Source organism: Lepidothrix coronata, unplaced genomic scaffold (assembly GCF_001604755.1).
Source record: "Lepidothrix coronata isolate B3197 unplaced genomic scaffold, Lepidothrix_coronata-1.0 Scaffold71, whole genome shotgun sequence".
Lineage (NCBI taxonomy): Eukaryota > Metazoa > Chordata > Aves > Passeriformes > Pipridae > Lepidothrix > Lepidothrix coronata.
The window spans coordinates 443696-465982 of NW_016690251.1; the positions used below are offsets into that span (position 1 = coordinate 443696).

General features: G+C 44.4%; 1 protein-coding gene across 2 annotated transcripts in view; it reads right to left on the reverse strand.

Moving 5' to 3' along the window:
- Positions 1-19388, reverse strand: part of TTBK1 (tau tubulin kinase 1) — a 108861-nt gene extending 89473 nt beyond the window's left edge. Inside the window, exons 1-2 of one of the 2 annotated variants that reach the window (XM_017818916.1) lie at positions 19303-19388; positions 4431-4589 (exon numbers count right to left, since the gene is read on the reverse strand). In XM_017818916.1, the coding sequence (XP_017674405.1) occupies positions 4431-4538 (108 nt within the window). In that variant the 5' untranslated portion in view covers positions 4539-4589; positions 19303-19388. Of the gene's footprint in view, positions 1-4430; positions 4590-4723; positions 5015-19302 lie in introns of those variants that run through there. The other variant, XM_017818917.1, reaches the window with a different exon arrangement.
- Between the last annotated feature and the right edge of the window lie 2899 nt (positions 19389-22287).

Here is a 22287-nt window from a genome sequence, read left to right on the forward strand (position 1 = left end):
TCGAATGGTCAGGTTTCCATTACAGGCTGCAAGGTCAAGTGAACAGTTCATCTGATCAAACACAGGTTTGGACTTGCACACAGACAATCAGTAGTTACATAGGACACAAATGGCTCCCTTTGAAGTCTCCTTTAAATATTATGAAATATTTTGGATTTATCCTGAAAAAGCCTCTAGTAGCACAATCCTCCAGAGCCTATAAAAATCCAACAACAACAACAACACACAGCCTTCTCACTAAGCAGAATCAGTATTCTCAGAGAGACAGTTCAAAAAACCAAGGCAACACACAACTCCAACCAAAAATAGCTTTGAATTACAAATTTAATCTTTTATTTCAGAAGCATATATGACACCACTGCTCTAAACAAAGTCTGCCTTCCAAGGATATTATATAAAGACCAGACCTTCCCAGGATAACCAAGGCAGGAGTGGTTCAGTCTCAGGATCGGTGGCAGGGTCAAGGAACAAGAATGTGTGCTCTGAATCCAAAGCAAAGGACCAAACAAAAAGCCAGCGATCTATAGTGAACTCAGCCAGGGTCAAGGCTGTCATCCATAGGCTTCAAATGTTTGACAAGGTCAAACAATGACTACTGTTACTGCCTTTTAGGAGCACTTGCATAGTCAAGCCTGCAACTCCTGTAGCCCAACTCAACGGGCTCCTTGATTCAGAAATTGCTAGAAGGCCTCATCTGACTTAACAGGTGAGGACGAGTTGAGTTGACCTACATTCATCAAACTCTCAAGAGTCCACTCAGCTTGCTCAAAAGGACTGGATCTGATCTCCAGGGAAACGAACTCATGTATAACAGGCATGTGACTGAGCCATGAACTGAGAAGGCAATCAAGAAGCCAACCAGGCACATTCTAAAACATCTGAAAACCTCTCAAAGCCCACTTAAAGCAATTCAGAGTGAGACCAAAACAGGCCCCAAGACTGAAAAAGAACCTTCCTTGTCCCAAATTCCCTCTTGGAATCATAAATGGCCCTTGTGAGCCAGACAAGGTAAAGAGTTCACAAAAGTGTGTACGACTTCCAGCAAGGTTTCCAAAATAAACAGGAGAGCTTCAGTTCAAGAACTTCAGAAACCTTAAAGAAAACAAAGCATAGATTGCACCTAGCAAAAGAACATGTACATGAGTCAACACTTATATTCAAAGTTCAGTGCAGAAGCTGCCAACTCTGTCTTGCTAATAAGTCTCAGTTGTGAATCCCCAATAAAAAGCATTTAGGTGAAACAAAGAGATACATCAATTCAGCTTTAAGGCATCCACATTTATCCCTAGTTCAAAGCAAGCACAAGTTATGTTTGTCTTTGTTCCCTCCCCTGAACAAAGCTCTTCGCACCATTCAGAGCACATGTGGATCAAGTCACCCCCTGGGACTCAGTAAAAGTCGTGTGGTCCCATTACTGTCTAAATTTCATCCAGTGAAAGCATCAAAAATATCTGCAAGTAACAAATGATGACTCAAAAGAATACTTCTTCTAAGTCCAAAAGTTTTGATAAAAACCATAAGCACTGCTTGTCCATGTCTTTTTTCATAAATAAGAACAAAAATCTTACTGCTGTCAGACAGCCAAATTTTACTGACTTCGAGTGACAGGAAAATGAACAACCAAGAGGCCAACTGCAGAGAATTAACATCTTCATTTGTCAAAGCTTTGTCAACCACCATATAGGAAGAGAGGAGGAAAGAAATTCAACGAATACATTACACCAAACTAAAATTAGAAATTGGCTCAATACTGGGAGTATATCAGCACTAAGAGCTACAAGGTTCAAGCAGATGCCCAGTCAGAGACAATCACAATGGGAGGACAAATTACACAAAAAACCTTCTGGCAGCTGCACCCCAGCACCGCAAAAATATGCCACACACCTGCTTGAGCAGGATCCATCACCCACAGCAAAGCTTGGACCATACAGCTTGGACACTGTGGGTTAGATTTAGAGAGGTCTATGATGCAATGTTACAGCTGTATGCTCGCTTTAAGGTGCAGTCCCTTTTTCCTCTGTCGCTTGATCCTATGCTGTCCCTTTCCTTGGGCCAAAAGAGGTATTTTCATAGCTTTTCCAGATTACTTCGAGCCCCACACAGCCTGTGGTTCTGACTGGTCCCACACCAACATCAAGCACAGCAAGGGGACAGCACAGAAGGCCTGCCTAAAAGGAATGTGCACCTTGCACTTCTTTGGTGGGGGAAAATGTTCAATGAAGGCTGACAATGCTCAACTCAGCTAGCACAAGGCCAAATTCCCAGCTCTACTCAGAGGTGGTAATAAGAATTTCTCATTGCTATTTACAGCCTTTAGCAAGGCATGTCATTTCTCAGAGCCTTCAAGTGGGGCAATGACCTTACTGCAGTATTGAAGGCTACTGTGAGCCAATATTACAAAACATAAAAGGCTATTCCTCTAGTTTGAGGTAGTTATTGACAATACAGCTACACATTTTTATCTTTTCTAAGGCAGAATTAGTGGGTAGACCTTCTAGATGTCCCCAGTCACAGATTCAGGCAACAGTGAAGCACTGAACCCCACATTTAGGGCCTCTACCAACTTGAAAAGTAGTTTGAAATGTTCCCCTGTGAGCATAACTTAGCATATTTTAGACCTTACTTGTAGCTTTTGGTGCTTTTAAGAGTTCTGCTGTTTCCAAGAACAAAGTTACTTTGTTTAGACCGTGTTACAAAAATACTGCCATCATTTACAGATGTTTTAGCACACCTGTCTATGAAGGAGAAACTTGAAGTTTGATGAATAGGCAATGGTACAAGCCAAAGCTAGCTAGGGTAAAGGAAAACAGAGAATCACAGAATCACAGAATTGTTAGGGTTGGAAGAGACCTCTGGAGATCACTTAGTGCAACCCCCCTGCCAAGGCAGGGTCATTTAGGGCAGGTTACACAGGAATGTGTCCAGGTGGGTTTTGAAGGTGTCTAGAGAGGGAGACTCCACAACTTCCCTGGGCAGCCTGTTCAGTGCTCTGCCTTCCTCAGTGTAAAGAAGTTCTTCCTCATGTTGAGGAAGAATGAGTGTTTGCCAGCATGCTCTTAAAGCAAAGGCATCAGGAGAGTGTCTAAATTCAGCTTTGCAAAAAATCGTGAACCAATCTGACCAAATTGTAGGCTCTGGGGAAATTTCCATTTGTGCAGGGAGGGACAGACAAAAGCTGCAACCTGTATTTTCTGAGATGTCGGTAAGCACAGAGCATGTTTCGAGTTCTATGTGTCAGTTCACTTGCACATGTATCATCCTGCTAAAACAAGTATATGTGCTCCAGAGTAGAGCTGCAAGAGTACAGCAAGACTTTCCTTCAGCTGTGCCAGAAAGCTTTGGGATGGGGATAGAGGTTGTCTCCATTTTGGTGTCTAATCACAGAGAAAATAGATTCTCCATTTCCTCTCAAGAAGCAAGACAATGAAGAGCAGTTTGAATTGCTTAAATATAAATAGGCTGTTCAGGGATAGGTCAGACAGAAAAGTGAAGGCTGTGGAGAAAGCAGGAAGCAAAGCGAAGAGAGGCAGGAAATGGGAGAGCAAAAAGAACAGAGGAAGGTTGAACTGTGCAGGTCAACTACATTAAGTCTAATGAAAGGATAATGTATTGTCTGATGTAGGCTGGTGAAAATAACCTATCCGCAGCCTGGAACTGAAGTGAATTCAGAGTCCTGGATTTTTTTAGTCCTCCGCTCTTCACATTCCACTGCAAAACTCGCAGGGCCACTGTACCACAGCTAGTCAGCACAGAGAATGACTTAGTGCTACCACTACAAATCACTTGTACTTCAAAGTAGCGAGGCTTCTGCTGTAAGATTAGGGATTCAGATAGTGCTGGTATTCCTAGTTAAAAATGAAGACAATGGCACACACAGGATTTAAATTTTTTTTCAGCATCTTAAAAGCCAAGCCCATCCAGCTTGCACAACAGATGACAGTTGTCCCATGAAGAAATAAAACTCTTAACAATAATATAATTTTTAAAAGTATCCTAATAAATTTACACAGATGTTGTACCAGCTAGTTAATCATGGAATTTCTGACTTTTGAAGTAGCTGACATTCCAACCCTACACATTTGGACTTATATTATTTTACTGTAATGCATTTTATTTATAGACTTGTCTGCAGTATTCTTGGGCATAGCAACTCAAAATCTAAGTTCTCACTAAAAAAATTACTCAGCCTGCTGCAACAGTTCAATCCTACCTAAAAATCCTTGGCAAGTTTAGTGTTCTGAAAACACCAGACAGTCTAAAAACCACTAGAGTGATATCAACCTTCTTGCAGTATCTTGCTAACATGTTGAATCATACCACTCCACTGTTGCTTGCTAGAGGCCAGGATTAAGTAGACAAGTTATTGTACAACTACAGGAGGAGGAGGTCTGTTTGAGCCATTAAAGAAGCACAAAGCTGGAGCTACTCACCACTTTCCAACGATCTTTGACCACGTAATTGGCCGGAAGAATGTCGACCTGTTCCCCTCCACCACTCATGTTTGGTTCGTCCTTGATGACTGCTGCTAGGCACTGCATTTGCCAGCCAGAGAGTATTTTAGTAGCTCCCAATTTAAATGAGCCATTTATCTGGGGGAAAAAAGGGGCAGGGGGAACAAATGACAAAATTATTAGAGGTCGCAATATAAGTACATGCTACATTTCCACAGGTTTTGCATATGACTAAAAGAGAACCAGCCTCTTAGGAAAGAAAACAAACTCACCTCGCAAACACCTGAGCTCACTCCATGCCCAACCTGACAGACACAACCATGCTTCAAGTCAGCAGCACACACTAAAAGGGTGACAGTTATCAGCTACACCGTGCTGCAGTCCAGTGCTCTTGGGCCTGACAGTCAACAACACATAGAGAATCTAATACCAAAATGCTGCAAGGGCTGTTATTGCTACCAGGCAAAAAGGTCTTGCTTTAGCAGAGCAGCTGCTACCTGGCCAGTTTTTATGGATTTCATTGGATGACATCCAACACAAATTGGAAAGGTTTGCCAGGTATTGCATTCAATAAGCCTAAAAGCATCTGAATAGGGTAGAAGGCCTTTACAGAGCCAGGATTACAGACACATCACTGTAATGAACAGCCAAGCATAGAAGATGGGGATTGTTAGAAAAGGCTGAAGCCATGTATATATTAGTCCTCCTCATAGCATACACATGGTGCTAAAGATGATCAAATTAAAATACAGAGAAATAACTTGTGCCTATGGTGTTTCTCTTCTACCTCATGCCCTTTTTTCCTGCTTTTATATGGAGCTCCAGCTAGCCTATGCTGAAATTATTTTTGTTTTAAGTTTTTTGGTTATGTATCTTCTATAAAAATGACTTTCCAAAACACATTAACTCTGCTTTCCTGGAAGAAAATTAATTGAAAAAGGACTAATAAAAGATCTTCCTAAGATATTTTACTGGCTTTAGAAGTAGGCTGGATCTTTTACTAAGCATGGATCTTGGCAATTCTATTGTCCTTCCCCCAAAACAGGAAATATCTTCCTTCCTAAAAATGAGTGTTACTGTAGCACTCTGGTTGCAGACTTAAATTAGATTAACAACAGAAATACCAAATTTTAAAAAAGTACTAAAGCTGGTCATTCAACCCTTACACTTCTTTGGGCCTAAAAAAAAGGAAAAAGTCACCAGGTAATTTTGAGCTCAAGTAGAGAAAAGAACTCATTCCCTACAATAAAAGGACTCAGAGGGAAAGCTAGAAAGTGACCAGCATGTAGTATGCAAAAGGAAGCAGAGACAGAAGTATGTCAAAAGTGCAAGACATAAACAATGAGCAAACAAAACATGAACAAAAGATCTCAAAGAGATCTTATACAAATCTTCACAAAAGAAGATTTCATTCTAGATATAGAAGATAACTACACGGAAAAAAATATCAGCAGACTAACTCAGTAAGAGGGCTGCTGAGAAATGTTCATGAAATCCAACATCTGCTAAAGGATAATCAAAATTATAGAAGAGAAATAGGAAAAATCTGAATATTAAAGAGATTCAGAAGAAAGGTAGTGCAAAATGTTCCAAATTCTCAGTGAAAGAGTCCTGCATCTGTGTGGGGCAGCTGCCCTTTCAATCACCAGGTATTGAAATAAGAAACTGGAAAGAGAAAATACATGCTGTGCTTGGCAGCACAACATTTGTGCTTCTTCTTCCTAATGACCAAGTCAAATACCATTCCCAGGCTCTTTTATGTTCACCAGAATATCTGAACTGGTCTTCCCTAAGCTAGCAGTGTGCTCTGCATACACTGTGCACCTGACCTTCCTGCACATCACTGCAGGATGCACAGAAGAGAGAATCCCTGCAAAAATCTCTTCTAAGGCTGGCTTTTCTTCTGGTATTTAAAGAAAAGTAATTTAATTATAGACTGCCCCAAACTTTCAACATTATAAAAATATAAAAACTCCCAATATTAACACAAAGGCACAGAGGCAAGTATCCCCTCCCTAACCTTGAAGGTCTTTTCACATCACTTTAGGGATGCATGTGCATAATAAGATTTCAGTCTAGTGACTTGGGGTGGAAAGTAATCCCAAGGAATAATTTTAGAGGAGAGACAGAGCATGAAAGTCCACGAGCACTCAAAGCTAGGCAAGGTACAACTGCTTTCCCTCGTGCACTATTCCAGTTTCCTTTATCAATGTTTTAATATATGTGTACAAAGATAACATGTTTGTTATTTAAAGGAATAACATGTATCTTCACTGGCTTTGAAACAGAACAAAATTTTCCCAGGCAGTACCATGAATAGCAGCTATTTGGCAATATGGAATTACAGAACTGTTTGCAGATATGCTCTGGTATAGCCAGAGTGATGCAGCCAAACAAAATGCCAATTTAATTACAGCCCAAGACGAATTTCAAGCTGTTTTACATCACAGTAGCAGCACAAAGCAGCATGAATCAAAACTTGTTCCTGAGGCAGTACCAATACTGCAGAAACATGCCCAGACCTACAGGTAAAGGGTTTACCAGAACAACACTGAAGCATTACCTACATCCATAGCAAGGTGTAACACATTAACCTAAAACTTCAGAAGCATCACAAAGAAAGGGCAAAAGAAGGGATGAAGTCACCTTTGTGCAGAAACCATCAGCATATTTAAATTGTGCTTTTAATTTATGCATTATTGTAATGCCTTTCAAATCAATAAAATATAGTGTAAATATTATTTGACCGGCATCAGAGCCTGTAGCCAGCTCTATGCTAGAGCTGAATTTGCTAATAGAAGGGAAGTGGCAAGGGATGGTCACTGGGGGAATGATAAGGCACTACCTCTCTTCCAGAATACATGGCAGAGAGCATCATTTCTACATATTAAATGATAAGTGGTGTTACAGGGAATTAGAGGAGAGATGGAAGGATTATATCTCTCTTCAAATTCAGCAAAGCTGGACCGAAGCATATGAACTTTTACATATCTGCACCACTCTTCTTACCTTTAAAATGTATCAACCATTGAATGCAAAGAGACATAATTTAAAATATAGTGACTGTGAAAACAAGAACTTTCAGATTGCCTTTTCCTGTAGCAAAAGTACAGGATGTCAAGAAATTTTTGCATTCCTGTCCCATGAAGACATGCAAGAGAGTTGAGCAACTCTAAGACACTGTAAAACTGCCTTCCTAGAAATAGCAAGTGAAGCAGAAATGAAAGCAGCTATGAGAAAGAAACCGTGACAACAGCAGGACCAAATCCTGTCTCTTGGCCAACCTCAGCATGAAGAAGTGTGAAATCAGCTCTTGCATACTGCTCTCTCTTTGAGCCAATTAGGGAGAATCTTTATAGTTTTATAAATTTAGTCTTGGCCTTTACAATAAAGAAATCCAAAAAACCATGTTTACCAATTCACTGAAGGTTGTAAGAGCGTTCTGAGGAGTCACTTTATATGCTTTCCCTGCTCTTATTCTCTTTCTTAGATATCCATTCTTGGCCAACTTAGGTCAGGATGCCGGCCTTAGATGGACCTGTGGTATGACTCAGAACAGACAGGCTTGTGTTTTGATGAGGTACTTTCAGCAGAAGGAGTGTATATATAATACATATGTCTCTTTTATCCCTTCAAGGAGGTCAGAGACCAAAAAAGTAAATACACATAACCCAATTACCTATCTCACAAGGTTTTCTTTCATGCTAGCAAAATTTTAAACAGCTTTATTGGAAAAAAATATTTCCTAATTTTACAGGATTACAGCACTCTTAAAACTAAACTTAGAAATAACAAGCATGCCCCGTGGAAATTCCTAATGAATACATGAGATCTTTCCTATGTTAGCTTACTTCAGTCTTGAGGAGTGCTCAAAATACAGCCAAACTCACACAAACATCAAGTTGAAAACTCATCAGATGTGAGGTGGTTATTAAACAGCAGAACAAAGCTATGGAAGTCTGTCTCTCACCACCTAACTAAAGGTCCTGGATAATCTTAATGAATTAATCTCACTGTGGAAGAGTTACAATATCTCACTTTACTTCAGGACACATCCTTACCTCTGAAAGTCTGCAAATTAGAACCATCAGAACAAGTGAAATTTACTTAGACTGCTGTAACCCATAACCACCTTAGGAGCATGATCCACCTTAAGAGCAGATCCCAATGGTGCTATAGGAAGTTGACAAAAACTACAGCTTTTTTGGGTGAGACAAACTGGACATCTGCAAAACCAAAAGAAGTAACCCCAGTAAACTGCAGTCTAGAAATCAGATCAATCTCCCTGTCCAATACTTGCGTGGAAGAAACAACCAAAAAATAGTTGTAAATAGAATTTAAGCATAATTTAGGTGTTCCCAACATGAACTTTACTGGCATTAAGCCAAAACGAAACAGATGGGGTGGTGAATAAGACGAGAACATAACAAGTAGGATTGAGAGTGCTTAGAAGTAAGGAAAAAAAACCACTGGAGTTTCCAAGTGCCACTACTCAGCAGCACTGGGGCTTAGTTAATGGCAGCAATAAGTGCATGTACCCAGGGTCCCTCACTGTTTTTCCAATGTCATTGGCTCTAACACACAATACTAACTATAAATATGGAATCACCCACATTGAAGCAAACAAAGAAAACCCTTAAATCTTTGTATAAATAAGTTGTACCATGCACTAGCATTCTGTCATTAGGGTACGAATGCATATGACAGTACAGGAAAGAAGTTGATTAAAAATATAATGTGCACTGGACTAACAGCCCCTCAGCCCTGGAATATACCAGATCTCCTGCTGAACTTGAAACAGCAATGAAAAACAACTCATACACTGTTAGGGTAGGTCTGACAACAAGAACTTGTAAGATTCTGAATTGTTCCTTGAAGACACATATCTTCCTTCATTGCCTGCCCCTGCTGTAGCAGACCCTGCTTAGAGAGCAGGCTCAATTCCTAGCAGCTGCACCTTGAAGTCTCCTCTGTGACATATTCTTCTCATAGCTATGCAAAGGCAATCAGCCTTAGAAATTCTGGGCTTGCTATTAACAGCATTTCATTTCTGTAAAAAACAAAACACCTGAAAGTGTTTTGTTGCAAGATGCTGGGACTGTTTTTCATCTTTGAAAGGTTTATGACCATTAAGGAGTGATGTAAGAAAAACAAAAACAAAAAAAAAGCTGCAATCAAGACAGACAGGTCCAGATTCTGTGCTAACACGAGGCTGCACTGAACAGAACATACATAAAATATATTAAATATGATAACAGATGAACCTTGACAGCATTATTATGACTAGCCAGTTGCACAACCAGCTGAATGTATTATTGCCTGCACAGTGAAAGTAACAGCATAGGACCTGAGGAAAACAAATCCCCCAAACACACAATAACATACTACCAGAGACTGTATTCACATACATTACAGAGCAGTCAGATACACCAGTAATTTCTGTGCCAAACCCACCTATCTACAGGGAGAAACAGCACAGCTAATTGTGACAACAAATCATTAGGAATGCACACCAGATAAGCACGCCTACACTACCAGCAGTTCACCTGATCCTAATCCTCTCCAAATACATCTCAGCAGTAAAGGTAAAAAACCAGGAGGCAGGAAAATTTGAGAGTAAAGTCTATTACCTTCCACCAATATGTTTCACAGAGTTGTTCCAAGTTTTGAAACAAGCAGAACATGAAATGCAACATGAGGAAATCCTTCTAATATCATAACCAACTTAACCTCCACTAATTTAACAGACAAATATTATGGTTTGCTTACAATAAACATTTAACTGTAGTTTAAGCATATGTACCTGCAAAATCAATACAGATCACTACTTGCAAAGCTTGATTAGTCTGCTGGTAGCCAAAACAAATGTATCTGAATAACAGCTAAAACTAAACAGAGGTTATACTTATGATATCAAACTCAATCTACACCTGACACCACCAGAAACACCATACAGAGGTAGGTTTTCATCACCTGATCCTGAACCAAAGCGTACAATTGACCCTTAGGCAATGCAAAATGTCCCTCTCAGGCAAGTCCTCTCTCTTCTCTCCAAAGGGTGCTTTTGTGAGAAGCCTGTTATTCATCTTTCATGGCCATTTCAAGTCACTTTTCATAGCTGAGGTCAACAGTAACCTTCCTTGGAAAACAGTATTTTATCTTAAAAAAACTCAGGCATACAGCAAACTGATAACATCTGTTGCTCAATGGTCTTGTTATAACCTATTATATTAGGTTATCAAAAAGCCCACAGCCTGAAATCAATCATTTTAAACCTCCATTCCAGAGAAAACGGTGCTCACTGTACCTATTCAAAACATTTTATGATACATGCAGTCACCATAATTAAAAAGGATTAAATAAACTTGTCCAAAAGCTATTTAGAGTTTAGAAATATAACAGTAAGTTCCTGATTAGAGATTTGGCAATTTGATTCAAATTCTGGAAGACAGGGTTTTTTGCTGGGAAAATTCACACCATAGATTTGCCATACAGACTTCATATTACCAAGCACTTTCATAATAAAAACTAGCATAAGTGGGGCAACTGCCACTTGCTGCACTGATATGTCATATCAAACTAAATAAGACTAAATGGGACAAATTTTTTTTTCAGTTTTCAAGCCCAGTGCTGATCACAGCAGAGACTGTTTGTTATTACACAGAAGAGATTTCCTGGGATTGACAAAAACATGACAAATCATGCCAACTGTTAGTCACTTAAAACATCCCTCTACAGCCCTTCTGTAACCATTTTCCCATTTTTGTAAGGAACCCTGCCCCCTAGTTGGAGCATGGTCAGGGGAGCAGGTTCAACCTTCCTCTGCCGCTTGCATTTCTACAGTTTCACTCTCTGATCTTCAGTGTCACCCTTTTTTAGTTTGCAGACAGTTGGCTAAGGAAACTTTCCTGTCTGACCATTCAGGAGCCACTCTAGCCACTCACACCACTGAGCTTTTGTACCCTTACAGGCTGTGCTCCTCTTGTGTTCTTCATGCCCTCTTGGTCAATGATGATATTTGGTCTGGGGTCTTGTCATGTCTTATCTGGATTCTACAGAGTTTCTAGATGAACCAGCCACCCAGCGCTGCAGGTCCACATGCCCTTCATTTGGCAAAGGGTCGGCACCAATTTGTGGCCCCTTGCCTGGGGCTCCAGACATTTACCCCCACCCTGGGCACAATCTGCAGCTCACACTGAAGCTGCACACCAGCTACTTGCTTTGTTGTGTTCCTCAACAGTCCTCCCTTTCTTTTAATTAAGCATATCTGCCAATATAGTAAGAGGAAAAAGAAAAAACTTTTGAGGCATTTAACCACTGCCCTTCTACATTATTTCAAATACTTAAATTATTCCCAACAGAAAATCATGAAGGATTCTCAGACGTCAGTCATTTATCGACCGGTTGATCATCACTACTCGTTTGATGTGAGAATGGTGTATGCAATTTTCCTTACCTACATCTTTAACAGCAAACTAGGAACACAGTAAAAGAGTACATGGCCCTTCCCATTTAGGTTCTAATTTGGATTTTCAAGAGAATGCCTTAATTAACACTTCACCTTCAGGCTGTATACCATGTACCTGTGTTTCAGGTGGTGTGGTTTGATACCACTGACCATACTTACTCTGCTTTTTGAACCCTTTCTGCATATATAAAACATACTGCGTCGAGTGTTCACATCTATCCAATAAGCTCGACTTCACTGGGATGTAAGTCCCTGGCAAAGCTAAACGCCTTCCAAAGAGAGTTTGTGATTCTTTTTATGATGCTGCATAAATTCCTGGAGCCACCCATACCTTTTGTATTTGGTTAGCTATTGCTTCTGTCCCTCCCATTGGCTTTATCACGAAACCACCTAGCTACAGTTATTAAATATTTCTTGGGCAGAATCAGTTTTCACCCAATTATCCCTATTCCATCATCATTTTGGGCTGCTTCCAACTTTTCCCACTGTCTTTTTTCTTCAGTTGAGCAGTCCTTCTCATATACAGTCCTGCAGTCTGTCAAATTTGTCCATTCCCTCTGGTCACTGCCAGAGCCACAACAGCACATTGTCCCAGAGGCTGCCTGGCTGCAGCCTTTGCAGCTGCACCAGCGAGGGTGATTTCTACTGACTCCTGTAGTGCCCTTGGTGTGGGCTGGGCAATGCATTACAGTAATTTCTGCAGGTAACTGCAATTTTAGCAAATTGCATATTTCCTCTCCATTACATACTCTCTTTCCCTGCTGACATTAAAAATCCCCATTCTTTCCATAAGACTCTTGCTTTTGGTAGTCCAAAGGCATACCAAGAGTCCATACAGATGTTGACTTATTTTCCTTTGAAAACTCTTGGTGCAGCGATGCCAAGGGTGGGCCTCTGAGGAAGGACCTCCAACAAAGGAATCCCTGGGATATTGTACCGTCATAGTCTGTGCACCTGTTTCAATGGTGACATTTAGTCCCTTGCTGTTTACTGGCTCCTGTAAAGTCAGTCTCTGGGTGACCAGCCACCCCCTGGCCGGCACAGCAAGTCCCCGTGCCCTTTGTCAGGCAAAGGGTTGGTGCCAATCCACGGCCCCTTGCCGGGGGCTCCCATCATCTCCCGTCACGCCAGGTACAACCTGCAGCTCACACTGCAGCTACATAACAAAATGCCTGCACTAGGTGTGTTCCTCAACACTGATGACTTGCCCAAAGGTGATACCATCACAGCTGGTTTGCTTTTTCTTCTATCCTCGGGAAATCCCAGTGCATTCTCAGTCATACTCAATGGTTCCCTGAGCTTTTTTTCCTCAAAGACAAAAGTCCCCAGAGGCATAAAACTTGGTTTTAGATAGGAAGTTCAAATTTCATTGTTATTTGACAATCTATTGTTCTAGAGGAATTTGTTCCCTTTATAGTTAATAGTTAAAGACAATATTAAGAAAAAGAACAATAATATCAAGACAGATAATGGCCTTCACCTGCTTCTCTCTATGCCAGAACATCCTAGAAAAACTCTTGTATATGCAAGCATGGTCTGTTTAATTTCTTTCTGTACCACTGAGTGATTCAGTTTCCAAGGAGAAGAGGTGTTACTAAGATTATGGGAGAGTTTTACAAGCTGGTCTGGACTGCCTTTATATAAGCCATTTCCACATATGTCAACGATGCCATCTAGTTCACAACAGTCAGTATCCGCTTACACACTCCCAGAACATGCAAATAATCGCTTCCCTTCCATAAGTTCTCTTATCCGTTGAGTTAAGCAGTTCTATGATGTAGGTATGTGTCCTCTCATTCCGCAATTAGATTTTAGACCAGCTTGTTGTGTCATGGAAAAAAAAACCTAACAAGCAACAAAACCCCCCAGAGCAATTAAGCAAACAAAAAACACCCCAAAAAAACCCCCAACAAAACTTTAAAATGTGTTCTTCAGGACAGATCCATTGTAATAAACCATATTTGTACTTTGATATTTAATTTGACAGTGTTATGCCAGGTTTTTACATACTACAGAACACATACACTCAGAATTTGTTCCTTTGAAAAAACATAATAAACCTTATGCCATATTTCAATGTGAAAATAATTTTCAACTCATAGCTGTAATAAAGTAGTGGAAAACTAAATTTTGTACATGAGTTGGCCAATGGTCATAGCAATTTTTCAAATCTATCTCAACCTGCAGTGAGTAATTGTGCATTCTGTCCTCAGCTTGCCAGAGTAAGCTGGCTGCTGCTGGATACTTCTAATAATAAATACTCCACAGATAGAACAATTACTGGTTCAAGTCCAGCCTGGGATGTTTGGAGGGGGAAAAAAGTATATAATTTCATCCCAATCAGAAACACAGGTAGCAAGGTTAAAGAAAATCTGTTTCACAAAAAGAAGCAACAAGCACACTAGAAATATCAGCTTCTGAGTTGCCATCAGATTTGAAAATATGCTTCAGGACCTACGCAGGCCAGATAGCCCTGAGCCCTAGAAACCAAATGCCTCCTGTCATTTACCTCAGAACAACTGTCACAAGAGTGAGAAACTACTTGACTACCTGCCCTTTGCATTTCCACCTTTTACATTTTCTTTTTTGTCCTGTTAGCTTAATAGACAAAGCCCCATAAACCTCATCTCTGCTTGAGAAGCAACCACTCCTGATTCTTTATGGACATGCAGAACAACAGAAAGAAAAAGTGCATCTTCAACAAAAAGCTTCTTAATACAACCAAACTCATGTTCAGACATCTATGAATAAGTCATACAGGTCATGCATACAGAGCAGAGCATTGCTGCAGAGAGAAGCAGAAAAAAAGGGAGGCAATTTTGTCCTTGCCTACTGGTGAGAGACAGTAGAGCCCAATAAGGGGCCAGCATCCATGCCTCATGGTCTCTAAAAATCCTGGAGCACAGAAAAAGGCTAAAAGGTGCCTTCCAGCCACCTGAAAACTAAACTGTTTAAAATGAATGTATCTTAGCCAAAAGAAACACTGAAAAGCCAGGGAATGTAGTGTAGAAGTATCTCCCTATGATAAAAATTTAAGAAACTGAAGGGCTCTGCCATTCTAGCTCATCTTCTGCCAGAAGCTGCAGCCTGACAACTGCAAATTAGTTTTTCATGAGTGTTTTCTTTAAGGACAGGACCTAGAACAAGGGAGATGGTGAATTCTAGATCTCTTGCTCTTTTCAGACCAAGGTGGGGCACCTTTAAGAAGGCATGCTTTAGGTACTGCAAACTTTATTAAAAGCAAAAAACAACAAGAACAACAACAACAAAACCAAAAGTCACATTTTAGACACTAATGAATGAAAGTTGAGAATCAATGATAGCACTGTTATACCACATCACCTACATTCCTTCCCCCATAAATCTTACAAACAGACACTGATCCTGGATCCACAACTTCAGGTTCCTGGTTAGTCAATCTAAAAACCTGCCTGCAATGGATAGACAAGAAAGATTGATCAGAGAAAAGATAAGAAAGAAGATGCCAAGGATTTTTGCTTGCTGTTTATTTTAAAGAGCTCTGCAGAGGATCTGGAAAATCAGTGTCTTCCACAACAGAAAACTGAAAATTAAAAAGTAAACTGAGTGACTGGCAGGGGGGAGAAGTCCTGATTTACAGACCTATTAGAAAAGGCTAGGTGCTTTTAGGAAGACTCAACAAGCACATAGATACGTCCATCTCACTAATAACAATGTTTTTGGACAGGTGTGGTATGAAAACAAAGGCCTTGAAAATTAAGATGTCCCATGATTAAAATAAAGTTTCTCTAGAACTAATAAGTAGCTAAAAGAGAGGAAAACACACAGGAATGCAGAGCTAGGCCTCTCAGCAGTGCTATTACCAGTGGAATGACACAGCTTGTGTACATAGAAAATTATTCAGGCCAACAAATAAAAAGGCTGAAAAACTGCAGACTGCAACACCAAGAAGGGTGTAAGTAGGGCAAACAAGTTGTACGTGTCTTCTTAGCCTTTCCTTAAGCATCGTCTCTTGGTCACTGGTAGGGAAAGGACTGGAACAATGCAGAGTTTTGGCCTGAGCAGTTGAATTTATGATCCTATAATCAAAACCTTTTCACTAGACATCAATGTCTCCTTATCCTTCTGCAGTCGTTTCAGACCCAGCTTGTTGGCCACTGAAACTTTCAACACAGCCTCCCTCCGGGCTGACTGTGAGCCTCAGAACATCCACTGTTACACGGACACTGAGGAGTCCACTTCCATCTGTCGTGGCTGACATTAGATCTCTTTCATAAGGCTGGGATGCCCCATTTCTTCAAAGAGGAAAGCTGCACCCACAGGCATTCTCTCTGCTCCCCATTGTACCTATCCGGCTTGTGTCAGCCCATGATCCACAGTTTGTTCCTTTCATATTGTTCACCAAATTAAAGATGACACAGCCTGACACCAAAAGGAAAGCGTTTCCAAACACAGCTTATTTGATTAGATCTACAGTCCATCACACTGTCAACATCTTCCTTCTCAGCTACAGAAAAGATCCCTTCCCATGTATGCAGCTCTGGAGTAGTGGAGAAGGCCTAATGGAAAACAGTGCAGAACTGGGTAAGACCAAAAGGGATTAAGAGATTGTGAAACAGATGAAAAAAGCTACTGTAGCAGTTTTATTTTCCCCCATCAAGTCTATTGCTGTATCTGCCGGTCTCCAAAAAACCGGAAGAGGTTATGTGAAAAAAACTATTGACACATCGAGTTCCAAGTCACTTTGTTATTGCTTTATTATTTTCCATATTTTCTGGGACACCTGTCATGGGTCTCAACAGTGTGATACACAGGCTGTATGTGGGCACTGTTCTGGAGAAGATCAAGAGCTGGCCTGAACAACAAAAAGATCTATCACTGTCCAGTTTGTGGCTGGGGAGACTCCTACAGGCAAGGGAATCTCAATTTGGGTTCAGACACATGGTGTAAAAATCCCATCGTTTCCCTCAACTCCCACCTCTGCTCCTTAGTGCTTCAATAAATAACCAACAGATTCTCCCATTCTTTTTCTGCCCTAGGAAGGGAGGCCTCATAGCTGGCCTTCCTTATTCCTCCCTCCCAAAGCAATCTTAACATGTATTCCAACTGGACAGTGTCCCACAATGACATGTAAGGGGATTTCATAAAGTTTCAGAGGAATACCCACTTTTTGGTTATTTTTGACAGAAGGAGGGAAGCACTAGTCATGTCCATTCTGTATCTTGTTCAGTAAACTAGCAGAGCTAAAACAGTCTTTTAGCAAATGCTTCTACAATCCCTCCAGCAAATATTGGGCTGTGCCTTCCAATGTTCAAAGTAGAAGATACCAAGAAAGCCAACACACCCTTAAAAATGAGGGAACAGTTTACAAAGCCCTTGAGGACTTTAAAAGCCCTTATTACCCTATATGGCCCTATTTTCTGTCCCCTGCTCTGTTTTCAGAGTGAATCGATGTTACTGAAAGGTCACTGTGGAGCTCTAGCAAACAAATCTCATCTGGGAGCTCCCTAGGACAAAGAGCCATTCCCAAAGTGTTTTTCTGGACCCTGCACATGTAACAATTGCTTCCACTGGAGAAGAGCTCGGTGCTGCCTTTTACAGTGTAGAGATACACTTGCTTTCACTAATAAACATCGGGGTTGGAGTGGAGAGGGAAGAGGAAGGAAATTCACACATTGGCCACCAGCACCACTTCATTAGCACCAACCCTGGGGGCTGATGAAATAGATTTCTTAACACCACAGACACTCCTTTCTGGAGGACCAAGAGCATTGATGGGGATCTGACTTTCCTCTTGATGACTATTCTAAGAAAAAAAGGCTAGGCAGGTGTCCCCAAGACTGATCTCTGATAAAAGTGTCCTACAAGGGAATTCCAGTGTTTTTCTTTGCCAGTCAGAGAAGAGGAATTTTGCCTATTCCTTAAGGAATGAGATTATCATAAAGCACGTAAAAGCACACAGAATAGAAAAGTACCAGCAGTGGACACCACATACACCATTCATGAGCATTGCATCTCCAAAATTTCTAATCCCACATATATCAGCATGAGGATGCTCCTTATGAGCTGGATGATCACTGGCACACAAAGGAAAAAAAGCCAAAACATTAACACATTGTTCCTATTCTACCTCTCTTATACTGAGAGCGGGTCTCAAAAGAAGGTGACACGCTGAAATGTGGTGAGTAACTACTAGTGAGACAGTCCTGATGCTCTTTAGTCAGAGCACCTCTACAGGCACAGTATTTACAAGCATTAATGCTGTGGGAGCACTAGCACATCCTGTTGCACACACAACATGAGGTCCTTGGGCTCAAAATCTCTGTTGTGACTCAGAGAAGTTTGTTGCTAAAAGGCAGCATTTTCAGTGACAGTAAAAGGAATGTAAAGAAATCCACATGAAATGGTAAAATTAGAAAGCTTTTCCTTCTATCAATCAAATTGTCTGTACTCCCTCCTTGCAAGCCTAAGGAAATTCAAAAATATAGGAAAAACATATTAATATAGAGCTAGTTTGGACTGTTCAGAAACATGATACCAACAGGTTTTGAAGTCCCTACCCCCCCAGAAACCACAGTGGGCCTTGAATTTGGCATGCAAATAGCTCAGCAACACTGTCTGAGCAGCAATGTCACTCCATCGCTTCACACAGCATTCTGGTTCCCTGTTAAATACAAGATGCGCTTCAAGGTCATGGTGTTCATCTTGAGAGTTCTCTGTGGGTCCGACCCAGGTTACCGGATACCTCCTCTCCCAGAATGCAGGGAAAGCAGAATGACTAGGGACACATTCAGCAATGCCAACTTGGGCACCACGAGCAGTAAGGACACAATGGCAGGAGCCTTCGAGCCCCAAAGCTACAGCAGACACGGAGACTACACACAAGAGCACCACGTCCCACCTCGCGAGAGAGAAGAAACTCATCCTCCTGCCTCAACCCTGAGCACCAGGGAGTTATCCCAGCGTAACGCGATGGAAACGCTCCCTCCCCAGAGACCTCTACGGAACTGTCTGGCTTTCCACATGCAGCTGAACAGGCACCGGGTGGCCCCGGGAAGGATGCTGTGCCAAGCCTCGGGCGGCACGTGGCCCCCCCCTCCCGAGGTCGCTGACACCCTCCGTGGGTTTCCCCGGAGCCCGGCCCGGGAGAAGGCCGCGGGTGCCCTCGAACTCGGCCCCCGCTCGGCACCACCCGGCGGGGCCGCTCCCCCCGGCAGAGCCTCTCAGGGCGCGGGGCGCCCCCGCTCCGGCCCCGCACGGCACAGCGAGGCCACGGCCCGCCCCCACCGTGGGACCCCCGGGCACCGCAGGACCTCTGGCCCGGGCAGGGGGCGACGGTGAGGGGCGGCGGTGAGGGACGGCGGTGAGGGACGGCCACCGCCCCGGACCCCGCCCTGCCCTCACCTCGGGCCATCCCGCCTCCCCCCGCCGAGGAGGTGGCCACGTCCGCCCCTGCACTGCAGCTGCCGGCACACCGCCCCTCTCGACAGATGGTTCGCCCCGCCCTGCCCGCCTTCTCATTGGTGGCACCGGCCCGTCACTCCGCTTCTGGCCCGCCCCGCTCCGCGGGCACGCTGGGAACGCGAGTCCCGCATGCGGGACCCTCTCCCTTTGCCAGGAGACGCCGGGTGGGGCGATGAACTACATCTCCCACAGTGCCCCGCGCGCAGCCGCGGCGCGGCCCGGCCCGGTGCGGTCTCGGCCCCGCAGCTCCCCGGCCACCGGCGGGACGGGCCCTCCCTCCCTCTTCCCCACGCCCGTGCCTGCTGCGGCCCGGCTCGGCCCGGCTCACCTGGCCCCGCCGCTGCCGGCGCCTTCCGCTGCGGCCGGCGCAGGCAGCCCATGCCCCGCGCCCCTCAGTGCGGCTCGTCGGGCGCGGTGCCGCCGGCCCGGTGCGCTGCGGCTGCGGCTGTGGGACGGGCCGGCCCCGGGCGCATCCTCCCCCTCGGAGCCGCGGCGGGCGGCGGGATTCGCCCACAATGCACCGCGCGCCGCACCGACAGCATCAGCCTGACATCACCCGCGGGCCGCCCCCGCCCGGCTGGGCCCGCCCTGGGCCCGCCCCGCCGCCTCCGGCAGCCGGCACCAGGCACCGCGCTGGCGGCACAAGGGGCTGAGCACTGCAGCGCGCCGGGACACCGGGTGCTGGGCAGCGCACCGGTGTGGTACGGGGCTGTGCCCAGCCCTGGGACCGGGAACGGGAGCGGCACGACGCTGCCCCGCCTTAGAATCAGGAACGGCACCGGCACTGCCGGTGAGATAACGGGCCCTGCCGGGACGAAGACTAGTGCTTGTCTCTGCACTGCTGGGATCAGCACTGGCATCACCGACGTGCCCCTGGACACTGCACTGCCTGGGGACTGGGACCAGCACTGGCACTATCTGCACAGGGCCGGGTGACTGCACTTTTGGGACCAAGACCAGAGTCAGCATATCTCTCTGGGGCTGGATTGCATTGCACTGAGACTGGTGGAGTCAGCCCTAGCAGTGCTGGTCTGCAGTTTTTTACCCCAGTGCTCTGGGGCCAGGGCCAGCAAGGGACTGGTGCACTACAGTGCATCACAAATAGCAGGACCACCATGGTCTGGGCTGGACACAGTACTGGGACCAAGACCAGCACTACCAGCATTGGCCCGGACACTGCACCATCAGGATCATCAGTGTTCCCCATCTGCACTGGGCCAGACCTTGCCCTACCAGGGCTGGGAACAGGCCCAGCAGCTCACAGCTGGGTCCAGCAGCAGTGCTACCAAAACTGCACCACACAGAGAAATGGCTCCCACAAGTGAGCCTCTCCCTGCATGCAGCCAAGCAGTATGCTTGTTCCTGTTCCCCCACCTTGAGATGCACAGCTCCAGAGGTGCACCCTGCTCCAGAGATGTGCCATTCTCCATGCTCCAGCTCACTGCCACTCATGGTGTACTTGAAGCATATGCTGTGACCTGTGCATGGCTGTGCTTTCTTATTCCCTTTCAAGCCATATGTGCATGGCAAATCATCTATATGCCCAACTGGACCTCATACCTATGCCCCAAACTGTGGATTTGCACAAAACACACTGCAAGGGACGCTGCTCCTAGACCCTCTCTGAAGACTTGCAGCACAGCAGTGTTTTTTCCCTGCTCCCGCCAGAGTGACCCAACCCGATGCTGATCCGCAGATGAAAGTTCCCATCTGATCTCATGCATGAGATGTCACACCAGCTTCCACAGGGCTGCAGTGCTCCCCAATACCTTGTAGGACGTATCTTCTAGCCAGGACTCTTCCCCTCACCAAAGCAGTCCCTTGTGGCCAGGGTGGTAACCGAGGGGATACATTGGGAAGATTGACATACCTGTGGGCGTGCTTGTGCAAAGGCAGATCCACCACAACTATGGCCAACCCCAGCCACTCAGACCCAGGAGAACAGGGCTACCAGGGCCTCATGATGTTCCTGCACTGGCTGGAGATGGCCCTGGGCCTCCTGCATTGAGGGCTTGCTCAATGGAAGCATTCTGCAGAGACTCCAGGGAATCTCCGCCCCTGTAGCAGCTCATCCACCAGGTCCCAGGGTGTAACACAACCCTTCACTGGCAGCTGCACCCTCATGACCAGGTGCCTGTCACTCCAGGTGTATGATTGAGAGATAATTGGCAGTTGCCATGTGAGCTCCCTGTGCTGCAAGTCAAGACCCCATCACTTCTATTCCCAAGCATTGGCTCATGCTCCTGGGTTTGAGAAGCAAGGGAAGCAGGCAAAACAAAAGGAGTTACAGGAGCTGTCCTCCCCCAAAAGGCCATCCTACATGCTTCTTGGTGCCCTTCAGACCTCTATGCTGATGAAGCACCAAGAACACACCCAGTAGCAGAGTTGGATTGAAAGAGATTATCATGGTCCTGAGGGCACTAATAAGCCTTAATGGCCCCTACCCACCTCACCAAGAGCTCTGCCCACACCCTACCCAATGGGCTCATGAACTCCATTTCACTTTAGTCTTCAGTCCCTGCCTGAGAAATGCTGTACTGATCTCCAGCTCAGCCATATCTGTACCTGTCCATGGATCTGGACCTGCGGATAGACATCCTGGATTGATCTTGAAACTGTCTTGTCATTATAGGTCTGTCTAGGAATCACTGGTAAGTGTCTGAGCCAGGCTACCATCACTGGACCTGATCCACTAATTGACTACTTGGCTTGATCTCACACCTCTCTCATCACCACAAACTTGCCTGTGACTTGAGCTTTTGGTTGAACCTTTCTGCCACCATTGCATCCACCTGGGCCCTGGCTGGGGAAAGCCTTGCCTTGGTGGCAGAGCTAACTTCAGAATTACGACAGGGACTTGTCCAGGCCTGTTTGGAAGACCTCCAGGGGTGAAGAGACTTCACTCTACGCTACCTGTGTCCCTCC